The sequence below is a fragment of the Clytia hemisphaerica genome, unplaced genomic scaffold (assembly GCF_902728285.1).
Source record: "Clytia hemisphaerica strain Z4C2 unplaced genomic scaffold, Clytia hemisphaerica genome assembly, whole genome shotgun sequence".
Lineage (NCBI taxonomy): Eukaryota > Metazoa > Cnidaria > Hydrozoa > Leptothecata > Clytiidae > Clytia > Clytia hemisphaerica.
In genome coordinates, this window is record NW_027104594.1 from 928134 (window position 1) to 941993 (window position 13860).

The 13860-nt window shown below is 36.1% G+C and overlaps 1 protein-coding gene across 2 annotated transcripts; it reads left to right on the top strand.

Annotated features, from left to right (window-relative positions):
* The first annotated feature begins 2988 nt into the window (after positions 1 to 2988).
* LOC136823759 (SWI/SNF-related matrix-associated actin-dependent regulator of chromatin subfamily B member 1-A-like) lies at positions 2989 to 13755 on the top strand. 2 transcript variants are annotated; one of them, XM_067079928.1, is made up of 5 exons: positions 2989 to 3797; positions 10179 to 10306; positions 11862 to 12034; positions 12413 to 12735; positions 13164 to 13524. In XM_067079928.1, exons 1-5 carry the CDS (start codon positions 3052 to 3054, stop codon positions 13210 to 13212), a joined length of 1419 nt encoding a protein of 472 aa, XP_066936029.1. In that variant the 5' UTR covers positions 2989 to 3051; the 3' UTR covers positions 13213 to 13524. The 2 variants fall into 2 exon arrangements, with proteins under 2 accessions (XP_066936029.1, XP_066936030.1); XM_067079929.1 differs by lacking the exon at positions 2989 to 3797 and adding an exon at positions 3981 to 4672 and having other exon boundaries at positions 13164 to 13755.
* The last annotated feature ends 105 nt before the right edge of the window (positions 13756 to 13860 follow it).

Sequence of the window (13860 nt, forward strand, 5' to 3'; positions counted from 1 at the left end):
AACGTACAATAATGTACACTGGGAACGTACAATAAGGTTCACGGGGAACATATAATAAAAAGTATACTGGGAACGTACATAAAGGAACTACAATAAGGTACTGGAATACAATAAGGGTACACTGGAAACTACAATAAGGTTAGCTGGTAACATACAAATAAGGTAGACGGGAACATAAAAAAATAAGGTTCACGGGGGAACGCACAATAAGGTACAAGGGAACCTACAGGGAAAGGGAACCTAAATAAGGTTATATACACAGGGAACATACAATAAGGTACTGGGGAACGTACAATAAGGTACATGGGGTACGTACAATAATGTATACGGGGAACGGCACAATAAGATACACTGGAACAACGTACAATAAGGTACACGGGGAGCGTACAAAAAGGTACCCAAAAACACACAAAAAGGACCAACGGAGAGCGTACAAAAGGTACCTTGAAAGCATTCAAAAAGGAACATGGGTAGTGTACAAAAAGGACCACACAAAATGTACCAGGACCATGCCGACGCACCGGACTTAACGAACACCGGACTTATTTTGTCCGGTGTAGCGAAAGGATACTTTTTGCCACCGAACAAATACACCAGACAGTACGGTGCGTCAGCAGGGTCCTAACGTACCAAAGGATCCCAGAGAGCGCACACAAAAGATACAAGGGAGGGGAGCATACAAAAAGGTAAACAGGGAGTAAAACAGCCAGGCACATCCTGGCAAATGAACGGGGTATTTTTCACTTGCGACCATTGGCAAATGAACGGGGTCGAAAACGAAAGTGACGTAATAGCGCCGAATACCCAGTTTAATTGAACCGATATGGAAATATTTTGCTTCATTTCAAAGAACTGCATAGATGAAATTTTTATTCCATGGGTCAATTTTGTCTTCGAAGATTGAAGAGGCTTTTAACGAAAAAATAAAGTTCCCAGTTTTCTTACTTTTTTCCCTTTTTCAGTTCGAAGTTCATTTTTATTCATTTTCACGCTTTTAGCCTGAGGCGTCCTATCTCATTTACACTGGGTGACGAATACCGCATGCAAAGGTTGGCAAACGATATCATCCACCAGGATGCATCCTCTCTTATTTTCCCCCTATTTTCTACTTTCCTATCTTCTATCCTGATTTTCTGACTTCCTCTAGTGTTTCTAACTGTTTTCTAAGTATTTTTCTGAAATTTGACCGTACCGGTGAAATTGGTCTCCGACCCCGGCTCGAACCACCAAATGCAAGCAACCTTGGTTTACAAACCCAACGCCTAACCGCTTGCGCCAACGAGACACGGCAGAAAGTTGTCATTCACAAATACTTATAGCGTGTAATTTACAGACCTTTATTAAGAAAGCTCCCAACCCTACCGGTGCCCCTACAAGGATCCCTACGGGATCCTAAGTTAGGTCACAGGGTACGGATGCCCCTAAGAAGGCCTTCGGCCTTATATTGTGACTCTCGAGCTCCAACCCTAACCCTAACTGATAATAACCGAACCCCCGTCTAGGTCCGCAGATTGAAAAATTTCACTTGCATCCTGGCAGTTAGTCACACTAGCGTCCCGCCAAAATGCGTATCAATGATTAATGCTGCGAAAGCGCTATATCGTTTACTTGACTCTCAAGCAAAAAAATGCGCCGCAAAACTTCTAAAGGGGTTCGTGAAAAAATAACCCGGCGCTTTTTAATGAAATTAACATTTTCAAAAAACTTTGAGAAATTGCCTAAAATTTGAGCCATAGATGAAAAAATTTGAGCCAAGCCAACCTTGAAAAACTAATTGAAGATCAACTTCCCAAGAAAAAGATCTACGGGGGAGGCGGAAACCCACCTAGATCCGCGCACCGCCGGATAGGCTATCTCCCGGAAATTTTGCCCGGACCTCAGCAATGACCATTTACATGTGCGGAATTTTTTTTACTTTAGCGTATAAACAAGGCCTTAAAAATCGAAGCGCTGTCTCGGGAATTGAATGACAAATTTTGGTTGGTTGATTTTGGCTGTTGCACGGTTTATTTTGTTTCCAACTTTCAAGTTTTAATTAATATTGTCTTGCAAACTTGATTCAGGTAACTCTCATCCTTGTTGTTGAAATGTATCCTGTAGATGACTGATGTTGTTTTTTCTGAAAGCTTAATTTCCTAGTGTGACTAACTGCCTGGTGGATGATATTGTCTGCCAACCGCATGCAAATGCTCACCCCGTTCATTTGCCAGGATGTGCCTGACGGTGTAAAAGCATCTATTATGATCTAGTTTTCTTTTTAGCATCTGGCATCAAGGCTAAAAATGGGGCACTGAGAAGAGTGCAAGCTTTTCCAAGTTTTGACCATTAATATCTAGACAATATATACATGATGGAAATCAGAAAGAAATTTATGCTCACCTCCTTATGGGAAAAATAAATTCAGCACACACGAGAGAAACTCAGGCAGTCCTCTGAGCTTTACACACAATCATTTGTTTTATTTGCTTTTAGCTGGTAAAAACCCCTGCCATATTTTGATAGAAGGATACTATTTTCTTCCCCGCTAAATCTTCAAGACGATTTTTAGTCACGTGACTGAAGAGCCTAGTCATAATGTGCAGCACGAATGAAGAAAACATTAACATCGAAAATGGACGAAGAAAAGACGGAAAAAGGCCGTTTTAACAAATATTCCCCTATAGTAGGGAAATATTTAATAAGAAGAACTGACAGATTGTAATACAAAATACTAACCTTAGTTGCAAAGTTCCCGAGTATCAATCTCCTCCTTATATTCTTCTGCATATGATATTTTCTTTATTGCTACCTTTTTTCAAAAAATGAAGACATCAAAGTGTTTTGTTTACGAATAGAGCGCGGGAAAATCTAAAGGCCGGTCTCCACTTGCGCGCGCGGGAAAATCTAAATCGAACACTCAAACGTTCGAAATTCGAATTCGAATGTTTTGGGGAATTCGAATGTTTTGAACCGCAAAATTCGAATGTTTTTGGAATGACTAAAATAAATTCCGAAATTCAGAAAAAAAATCAAATCAGGACAGGATCAGGACGCCTGGCATTGAATTGGAAAATGGCAAGAGAAATCTATAATGGAAAATATCCAACAATATATCTTTTGGAAGAGCATGGCGAAAAGTTCATGCTCGGAAGTGATGTCGGTGTATTTATGAACTACTACAAAGGTGCTCTTTACAAGAAATACCCTTCAATGCATCGAAGAATCTTAACATCAGATGAACGAAGTATTCTAAGTGGATTGAGTATGAGAAAACACAGGTCTTTAACTAATATGGGGACTATGGTAGTGAGAGCTAGCGAAGCCATGAAAATTATGACTGGTCAAGGAGAGCATTTTCGCAACAAATATACCAAAGCTGCTGCCGAAAATAACGAAGCAAAGGAAGCTATTAACGTTGCCTTTTGTAGGGCAAGAGCTCAAAGTAAAGACCTACCTAATCTACGAGAGAATTTAGATTTTTTGCCAGGTGCAAAAGAAAGAAATTTTGAAGCTATGGCCAGGAGACGTGCAAAACAAGAGACTTGTTATGAATTTTGTCCGAAACTTTTGAATTTTGCGACTCGTCAGGTTGAATATGCAGCTGACTTGTGTCCTGAATCGACAGTCATGAATAGCGTCTCTCTGATCAACAAACCACCATCTTCCAAATTCTCCGAGGACAAAAGAAAAAGCAAAAGAACGAACAAAAAGGCGATTGAGAACACAGGAGACAAATCTTCGATTGATGAAAATGTTGAAAATATTGAGGATGATAACGTACCACAGAAACCTTTAAAGAAATGTTCGAGTCATTTGTGGTAAGTTTTTGTCGGGTTTTTGTGTTTTTGAAGGAAAATACTGAAAGGTCTAGAAAAGTGGGAATCGCGGTCTAACTCGGTCTGATTCCGTAGTCTGGGGATGAGCGGAACAGAAAAACTATTCCGGATAAAATGGAATGTCAAGCAGTAGGGTTCAGCCATGCACGGAATAAACCAAAAACCAATATTGCGGCAAAATCTGAGTTGTGAGTTGGTGAAAAGACCAACATTTTGGAGGTTTGTAAATCTTACCTTTTTTCTGCTTCAAAGACAACATTTACTGTGGTAAAATTGTACATTTTTCCTTTGGAATTGTTATTCACTGTTCTATACTATTTGAGCAATCTGGCTGGATTCATTATTCGTCAGAGGAAACTGAGTAACTACTGAAGTAAAACTTTGAAAATGCCACCACTTCAAACATATGGCGAAAAGCCAAAATCTTTTCAACTGAGTGAGGGTAGCGATGAACTTTTCATGATTGGAAGTGAAGTTGGAACCTATCTACGGATGATGAGGGGTTCTATTTACAAAAGATATCCCTATTTATGGAAACGAATGGCCAGTGGAGAAGAACGTAAAAAGATGCACAAATATGCAAACCACCCACTACAAGCACATGTAATGATTGTAAGAGCTAAAGAAATTGATGATTTAATTGAAGGGAAAGATGCCCAATTTAAGACTGAAAGTCAACAAGCTGCTGCTGCAAGAGATTCACCCTCTACCAGTAGTCGCAAAACAAGACAGACTGCTGGAAAACAAGAATCTTTTCTACCAACTCTTGGTCCTAATCATTTGGACGCTGTTCCAGCTGGTACACCTATCAGTAGGCATCGTGTTGGCCAAAAAAGAGTTAAAACATTTCCAACATGGTAAGATTTTATTACAACCTTCGTGCTTTTTTAGAGCTATAGAGCTTCAGAGCTTTAAACAGTTTGTTCTGTGCTCATTGAAGCACTGTTGGTGCTATGGTTTACACAGCTTTTTTAAAGCAGCGTAGGTGTAGGCTTTTTCTCATCTTCAATTCTCTCAAACAAGCAGCGATTTGATGCAAGAGTTATAAGGGACATTAAAGTAGTAAAATGTAAACATTGCGCGAACCACGTTTCATTAAAGAGAACATCAAAATCACGTGTCCAAAACAAACTTGTAAAACAATTCAACAATCAAAATTAGCCATATTTGGTTTCATTTTTTATTTTGACATGTGACATTTGTTTTGATTTTTTATCCACTGTATACAGTTTGTTTACAAATTTCGCAAGTACTGTTATGTCCCTTTAAATTGTTAAGAAAGTACTGCAAAGAATCCTCCAATTGAAGAATTTACTATCATAAATATTTTTTTTTGAAGATTTGGGGCAAAAAAGTGCATATGGTTTAATTAAAATGGGGAAGATTTGGAAAATTTTCTAAGTTTGGTTTTTGGCACAAATCCCTGTAACTATGGGTGAGCAGCCCACTAAAAACGAAAGTAAAATTGACCCGCACTCCAAATCCCACAATCTTGATGTCTGTTGATATAGGAGTTTTAGTCTTAACTGTATGTAGAGCAATCGGACTTTAAGTGATATGAAGTGATGTTTTATGTGACAGTTTCTTACTATATTTTTTTTATTATGGCTGCTAACAGCGAAAAATGCATTTTTCATGGTCTCAATAGCAGCGATGTCACAGCAGATTTTAAATCTTGTTTAGAATAGAAATGAAATTGAGTTACCAATGTATTTATATTTTTGATTTTATCAATTTTTGGACCTACCTCGGAGGTCCTATAAATTAACCGATGTCCGTTCGTTCGTCCGTCCGTTCGTCCGTTCGTCTGTCCGTCTGTTACCAGCTTTTCTCAGGATTGTCATTAGTTTTTTTGATTTTTTGCAAAGATGCAAAATGCCCAAAAACGGAGCCCGATTTTCGAAAAAAATTCATTTCCGGCCGAAAAAAATATGCGGAAAAAACCGGTTTTTGGCATTTTCTCGAGATTTCATCATTAGTTTTTCTGATTTTTGCACAAGATGCGTATTAGCAATGCCTAAAACACATGGATTAGTCCGATTTTTGAGGAAAATTCTATTCCGGCTGAAATGCCGGAAATATCCGGAAATCGCCGTTTTTGCGATTTTCATTGGACTTTTTCCTTATATTTCGTTGTTTTTTCACACAAAAAAACATTATTTTGTAGCAATCCCAAGGCAAGCATAATGCAGCCTTTTTCGCCGGAAAAGAAGGAAACAAAAAAAAACGGCGGTATTTCTTGAATTTCTGAGTTGTACTTTATATTTTTTCATTGAAATTTTGACACTGATGCAAAATGGCAATACCTAAAATATACAGAGCCTGATTTTCAATTAACGTACTTTTCCGGCCGAAAATGCCGGAAAATGCCGGAAAAACTGGTTTTTGGCATTTCTCGAGTTCATCATTAGTTTTTCTGATTTTTGCACAAAGATGCGTATTACAATGTTAAAACATGGCCTAGTCCGATTTTTGAGAAAAATTCTATTCCGGCTGAAAATGCCGGAAAATATCCTGGAAATCGCCGTTTTGCAGATTTCATCGGACCTTTTCCTTATATTTCGTTGTTTTCCATAAAAACATATTGATAGCAATGCCCACCATCAAGCATGGTTTATTGTCATAAATGATTTTTGAAGCCGGAACTTTCTAAAAATCGCCGGAACAGCCTATTTTGCCGGAAAAAACGGTTATTCTTGAATTTTCTCGAGCTGTACTTTATATTTTTTCATGAAATTTGCCACACTGATGCCAAATGACAATACCTAAAAGTGACGGAGCCCGATTTTCGAAAAATATTTTTTCCCGGCGGAAATGCCAGAAAATATGCCGGAAAAAAACCGTTTTTTTTTTTACATTTTCTCGAATTTTTCTCTTAGCTTTTTCTGATTTTTTGCAGAAACGATGCGATTTGCAATGCTCAAAACATGGCCGAGTTCGATTTGAGGAAAAAATTTTTTCCGGTTGAATCCGATCAACCGTCTTTGCAGATTTCATTATATGTTTCCTTGTATTTCTATGTTCTTCACACAAAAACATTATTGATAACAAGCATCAAGCTGATTCCAATAAAAAACTGATTTTTGCGACAGAACTTTCTATTAATTTTTCCCTACAACCCTTCCCTCTCCCCCCATCAACAATCAATGATGAATTTATTGCGTTATGCATTTTCGCTAAACGATATATTTTCTGACTGATTTTTTTCTCCTCGCATTGCTATCTAACTTTCATCATCAGGTAGGTCCATTCAGCATCTAGCTTGTTTATGTTTGAATTATATTTGAAATCAAAAAAGTAGCAAGTCAGTTCTGTGACATACAGCTCTTTTCAATGGGCTCTCAAATTGAGTGCTTCAACTGCTTTACATGTAATGAATTATGAAAATGATTTTTTGTTTATGCATTGTATTTTGTCATTCTTTATTTTATTAAGAGAAAGGAATGATGAGGTAAGGAGGGGATCAATGATTTAGATTAGAAATAGTTCGTTGATTAATAGCTAATTTATGTGGAATCAACAATCCTGCCTTTCTTTTTCTGGTTAACAGAATCAAAAGGATGAAACCAGTATTTTGGAGCACTGAATTTATAGGGGGCTAGAACTCCAGTAAAAGCCATCTGGAATTGGCTGGTAGTGGATATTTTCTTTTTGTATACATCAGCCATTAGTTTTTTGGAAGTTGCTAAAAAGTCTTTTTTTATAAATTTAACTCCTGGTAGAATCATGCATGGTATAAGTAAGAAGTAGGAAGACCCCCTTAAGAGCCATTTTTTTTAAAAATCTTCAGAATAAAGAAAGTGTGATACCTCACCCTCTTAGATTTTGATGAAATTTTGACCAAATGATCCATCACACAAGAAAATAAGACCATGAAAATTTCACCTTGATATCTCAAGTAGTTTTGAAGATACAGCGTCTCAAAGATAGGCTACTTAGCGAAAATTGACCCCTAAAAATCATGAACTCTGGTGGGGAGCGATTTTGAAGCCAATGAATTTTTATTCAAGTAATTAGAAGCTGATTTACAGTGGATTTCAAGAACTTTTTGTAGGAATCAGAAAAAAAAATTGAGTTCCAAAACTTTTCCCCGAAAATCTTTCCTCTCCGAGAGGCTTCAACTTGTGTAAATCTGGGTTTAGAAGCCTTTTAGCTGTCTGCTGGAGGTCCTTGGAGCTTTTTTGAAGCAACTTTTGCCTGGAGTGGTTTACTGGTCGGTTTTGGCCAAAAAATAAACATTTTCAGTATTTCTATTTGCGTAACCGTCAAAAAATGGGGGCACAAATTGCTTTTTTGCAGCTGGAGCAAAATTCAAGATGGCGTATCTTTTTGACCCCTACAAATTTTTTGAAACTCAGTATGCTTTCTTAGTAGGTCTAGTTTTCCCCTCAAAACATCTCAGTGGGGCTTGAAGTCTCTTAAAGATATGACGATTGAAAATTTGCTAACTTCGTTGTTTTTTCCCTCCTAAAAATGCTAAATCAGGCCCACTTAAGGGCTCTAAAGGTAAATTCTTGTCAAAACTATTGGTTGCTCTTCTCTAGCCAACTAATCATTGGCATTAAGGGAAACAACTGTAAAAAAAAATTCAGGTCATTTCCATTAACCGATGACATTTTATGGACTGTTTCTTTATTTTTAAGTATAGAATATGTAAAAAAATGAGACTGACATCTGGCCTTTCCTACCATTCCAGGGCCTATATTTTCAGGAAAAAGCCTCAACCTTTCACAGTTTGGTGAATATTATTCTTAAAATATAAGCAGGTTATTCAATAAATGGGTTTAACAGTACTTAATTCCTATTCAAAAACTTTTTAGATCATTCAGAAATCTACTTTGACAATAATTTGCGCTTTACCGCAAAATTTCTAAGTCCAAGTGTCGTGATTAACTTTAGACTGTCCAATATCTCTATATTTGTGTACACTGACAGCCTTACTTGTTGATTCTTAAATAACTAAGCAACATTACTAGGGTGATATTTTATGAGATACTGCAAACAATGATGTTTAAATCTTCTGGACAAGAAATATTGGACAGTCTAAAGTTAAGTTAATCACGACACTTGGACTTAGAAATTTTGCGGTAAAGCGCAAATTATTGTCAAAGTAGGATTTCTGAATGAGTCTCTAAAAAGTTTTTGAATAGGAATTAAGTACTGTTAAACCCATTTAGTTGAAGTAACTGCTTATATTAAGAAAATATTCACCAAACTGTGAAAGGTTGAGGCTTTTCCTGAAAAATATAGGCCCTGGAATGGTAGGAAAGGCCAGATGTCAGTCTCATTTTTTTACATAATTCTATACTTTTAAAAATAAAGAAACAGTCATAAAATGTCATCTGTTAATGGAAATGACCTGAATTTTTTTACAGTGTTCCCTTAATGCCAATGATTAGTGGCTAGAGAAGATCAACCAATATTTTGACAAGAATTTACCTTTAGAGCCCTTAAGTGGGCCTGATTTAGCATTTTAGGAGGGAAAAAAACAACGAAGTTAAGCAAATTTTCAATCGATCATATCTTTAAGAGACTTCAAGGCCCCACTGAGATTTTTTGAGGTTATAAACTAGACCTACTAAGAAAGCATTACTGAAAGTTTCAAAAAAATTTGTAGGGGGTTCAAAAAGATACGCCATCTTGAATTTTGCTCCAGATCTGCCAAAATAGCAATTTTTTCGGGCCATTTTTGACGGTTACGCAAAAATAGAAATCCTGAAAATGTTATTTTTGTGGCCAAAAACCCACCAGTAAACCACTCCAGGTCAAAATTTTGCTTCAAAAAAAGTCTCAAGGACCATCAGCAGACAGCTAAAAGTGCTTCCAAAACCAGATTACACAAACGTTTGAAGCCCTCTACAGGAGGTGCTAGAGATTTTTGGGGAAAATTTTGGGAGACTCAATTTGATTTTTTCTGATTCCCTACAAAAAGTTCTTGAAATCACTGTAACTGTAAATCAGCTTTCTAATGTACTGAATAAAAATTCATTGGCTTTCAAAATCTGCTCCCCACCAGAGTTCATGATTTTTAGGGGTCAATTTCCGCTTAGTAGCCTATCTTTGAGACGCTGTATCTTCAAAACTACTTGAGATATCAAGGTGAAATTTTCAGGGTCTTATTTTCTTGTGTGATGGATCATTTGGTCAAAATTTCATCAAAATCCAAGAGGATGAGGTATCACACCCTGAAGACTCTTAAAAAAAATGGCTCTTAAGTGGTAACCCCTTAAAAAGAAATAATTTTGAAATGTTTGCACATAACTTATGAAGTGCCTCTTGTAGTCTTCCTTCCAAACAGCAGTGATTTTGAATCGATATTTATTAAGCATTTGACTCTTTAAACCTCTTAATTTGTTCCCTTAGTTACGATGATCATGACATGGCAGCTATACACGAAGCGGCTAAACAAAATGAAGAACTCATCCCAATACGACTCGATATTGAAGTTGATGGGCAGAAACTTCGTGACACATTTACATGGAACAAAAATGGTAGGTAACAAACAACAAGAAACTATTGAATTTTGTAACAACAGCAACAAGAAATAACCAGCTAGTTTTTATATTAAGTACTAGTAATCGTATGGTTTGGAGTGCAATTAACGATTAATCACGAGTAACAAAGGAGAAAATAGTAATTTGCACAAGTCCGAAGAACGAGTGCAAATTACGGAATTTTCTCCTTTGTTACGAGTGATTAATCGTTAATTGCACGACAAAACATACGATTCCGAGGTAATCGTCAGTAAATAATCATTAGTAAATCATAGTTTTTTTAGAAAAAGGGAACATTTTTGACATTCGAATTGCAATGCAACTTATGTACACAAAGCGAATTTCTTTGTTCTTTTTTATATTGAAGAAAAAAAATGTCTTTGTTTTTTATTATATAGTAAAAAAAGTCTCTGACACAGGACTTGGGAGAGAAAAGAATAAGGGGACAAAAGTGTCCCCCCGCCGAAGAGTGCAAAAAGTGGTAATAGTGCAATTAACGATTAATCGCACTCCTCTAAACCAATCAGATTCGAGTAATTTTGCACGGCTGACGATTACATTATAGAATCGGTATAGAATGTTATAATGTGTTATTAACTGGTTGAAGTAAAAGTCGGTCAATACAAGAAAATTCGCTATTTTAATTGGTTCTCTAGCAGTCAATATAATACGGTAAAGACCACTTCAGTGCTTTGGTCATACTGACGATGATTTTGAAAAGGGAAATTTGTTTTATAGAAAAGTTTCGTCAGTCTGAACATGATTTAAAAAACTGACGTTCGTTGCAATGACTTCCCATAAGAAAGTGACGTCAGAATGAATCAAAGAAAATATTGGGTAAAAAAGAAACGAAAAAATCATGGAAAATGCATTTTTTTGGCCAGAAACACACAAAGAATGTTCACCAGTTAATAAACACAATAATATAACTGTTTTCTTGGTCAATACGTAAAATATTGACCTTATCCTGCGCACAGACCTCGCAAGCTCGGTCTGTACTTCGGCTGCGGTCAATATTTTACCGTATTGACCTCCAAACCAGTTATTATTGTATTATTAAAGAATCGGTAATTCTGAAAAGAAAACTCTCTTAGAGTATATTTGAAAAAATCGCAGTTACCAACAACAAACTTCTCTCACAGGAGAACAAGCTCAGATTCATTTTCTTTGAGGTTTTGCTTTCATTTTCAATAAATTTGTTGACATTATCTTCTTGGTGAATACAAGTAAATTCGCCTTGTTTTCATGCGAAACCACGGTGATTTTGACTATAATTGCGACGTTTTAAAATTACCATATAATTCTTCTTAGAATTAGCTACACTATATAACATAGCTGGCCCCTTTAAAGTGAGGCTACTGTGCATTGCTTATGGCTTTGTTACCTTTCAGAGTGCTGTTTAGAAGGTGTTTTACATTTAGACCGATTTGAGACTTACAAATCTGTTATATTTTGCAGAAATTTTGTAAAGTTGGAAAGATACTAAATCTGAACCCAATATAAAAGTATGATATTAATATTAATTCTCTCTCTCTTTTCGTTTCCTTTACAGAGAAACTGATCACATTGGAATCATTTGCAGAAGTATTATGTGACGATCTTGATTTACCAACGCAGAGTTTTGTTCCTCTGATCGTCACCAATATGCAGCAGCAAATCAAGCAACATGGTGTAGAATCGGAAATCACGCTCTCTGAAATGACTGACCAAAGAGTGGTAATCAAGGTGTGTACTTTTTTTTATAGGAACCAATAAATTCGGCTCAGCCTCGGCTGTTGGTAATATTTCGAGGTTTATAGGTTTCAAGTGTTCTTTGTTTGCTTGGTTCGATTACTTATGGAGACTAAAAGAGTACTTTGATAGCTTTAATTTCTCAGCAATTTCTGAAATTTTAGGCTCAGCTCGTTCTTTTTTTTGAGAATTTGCTTCGGCTAAATTAAATTTCAGCCTTATGTTCTTTTAAAATTGAATTTTCTTTTGTAGAAGTTAAAGAATTTTCCTGGCCTGATTTTAAAATTTTGAAATAGCTGAAATGAAGTATCGCTTTCAGTTTGGATTATTTATTCGCAAAAGTAATTAAACAGCTTTTTTTTTACGTTTTAGTTGAATCTTCATGTCGGTAATGTTTCGTTACAAGATCAATTCGAATGGGACATGTCAGATCCTCTAAACAACCCAGAACAATTCGCTCTCTCTTTGTGTACAGAACTCGGTCTAGGTGGTGAATTCGTTACAGCTGTTGCTTACAGTATACGCGGCCAACTGAACTGGAACAAGAAAACATACGTGTTTAGTGAACATCCTTTACCTACAGTTGAAGTTGCCCTTCGCACTGGAATGGATATTGATAAATGGTGTCCGTATCTCGAAACACTGACAGACGCAGAAATGGAAAAGAAACTGAGAGACCAAGACAGAAACACAAGGTCTGTAGTTTTAATAATAAGTAGTTGGTTTTTTTTTGATTTGCTGTTGCAGCCGAGAAAACAAAATTGAATGGCTTGATTAATAATAAGAGTCTCAATTCCCCAAAATTAGCCTAATTTAGAACGTATTGCTGCCTCGTCAAAATAAACTCCTTACCAAATTTAACCTTTTTCTAGAATTTTTACTGTTCGCCAGAATTAGTTCCCTCAAGATAATCCCTAATCACATACCTGCGTCAATATTTTACGTGAACAATCTGAAATTACTGAACAAAAAACTGTTTTGAAACGAGGAAACCCCTAGTTTGTAGCTGTGACTTACTACTGCGTACTACAGAGAAAACTTAGATTGGGTAATGGGGTTCTCTATGGATTCTCCATTTCTCACTTTCATTGATGATTGTCTGATTTTCAAATTTTTTTTTCAGGCGTATGAGACGTTTAGCGAATACTGCACCCTATTCCTTGCAAATATAAACAAACATGAGTCATCCATCATCGAACCTCTTACATAGAATTGAAGTCAATACTTGTTGGTGTTCATGATATCATCTAAATGGACATTATTTTGTCATTCCGTATATAACAAACAAATGCAAACAAATTAAAAACATGGAACTTATAAATATTACATCGGGTTGTTCGGGAGAGTATCGCTTTACAACCTTCTTAAACCTGTATTTCCTTATTTTTTGAAATGGAGACTTTTCATTTTACGTATTTACAAAGGAAAATGTTGTGGACGTCATCCTCAAATTGAACAGATATTGACGACAAGATGTCAAGATTAGCAAGAACAAAAGAAAAATGGTTCCCTAAAAACTACATTATGCAAAAGAATAAACCCATTATTGGAGGATTTTTTAAAAGACTTTCTCAGATTTAGAGAAACACGTATAGTTTCAATGTATATATTGATTTTTAAAACATAAGTTAAAGAATATCCATTAAAATGTATTCAAAAAATGTAAACTGAAAATTTACTTTGAAAACCATTTTGCTTTTTCAGTTTTACAGCCGAAAGTACCAAAACTGTATTTTTTTCTTGTCTTTTGATATACATACCTCTTAAATAGTGTTGGGAGCGAAATAATTTTTCTACTTTTTGTTTGATTGTGATTATAA

Coding starts and splice junctions, on each gene's coding strand:
- LOC136823759 (XM_067079928.1), top strand. CDS start 3,052: ATGGCAAGAGAAATCTATAATGGAAAATATCCAACAATATATCTTTTG. Junction 10,307..11,861: donor ATTTACATGGAACAAAAATG/GTAGGTAACAAA, acceptor TTTCCTTTACAG/AGAAACTGATCACATTGGAA. Junction 12,736..13,163: donor GACCAAGACAGAAACACAAG/GTCTGTAGTTTT, acceptor TTTTTTTTTCAG/GCGTATGAGACGTTTAGCGA.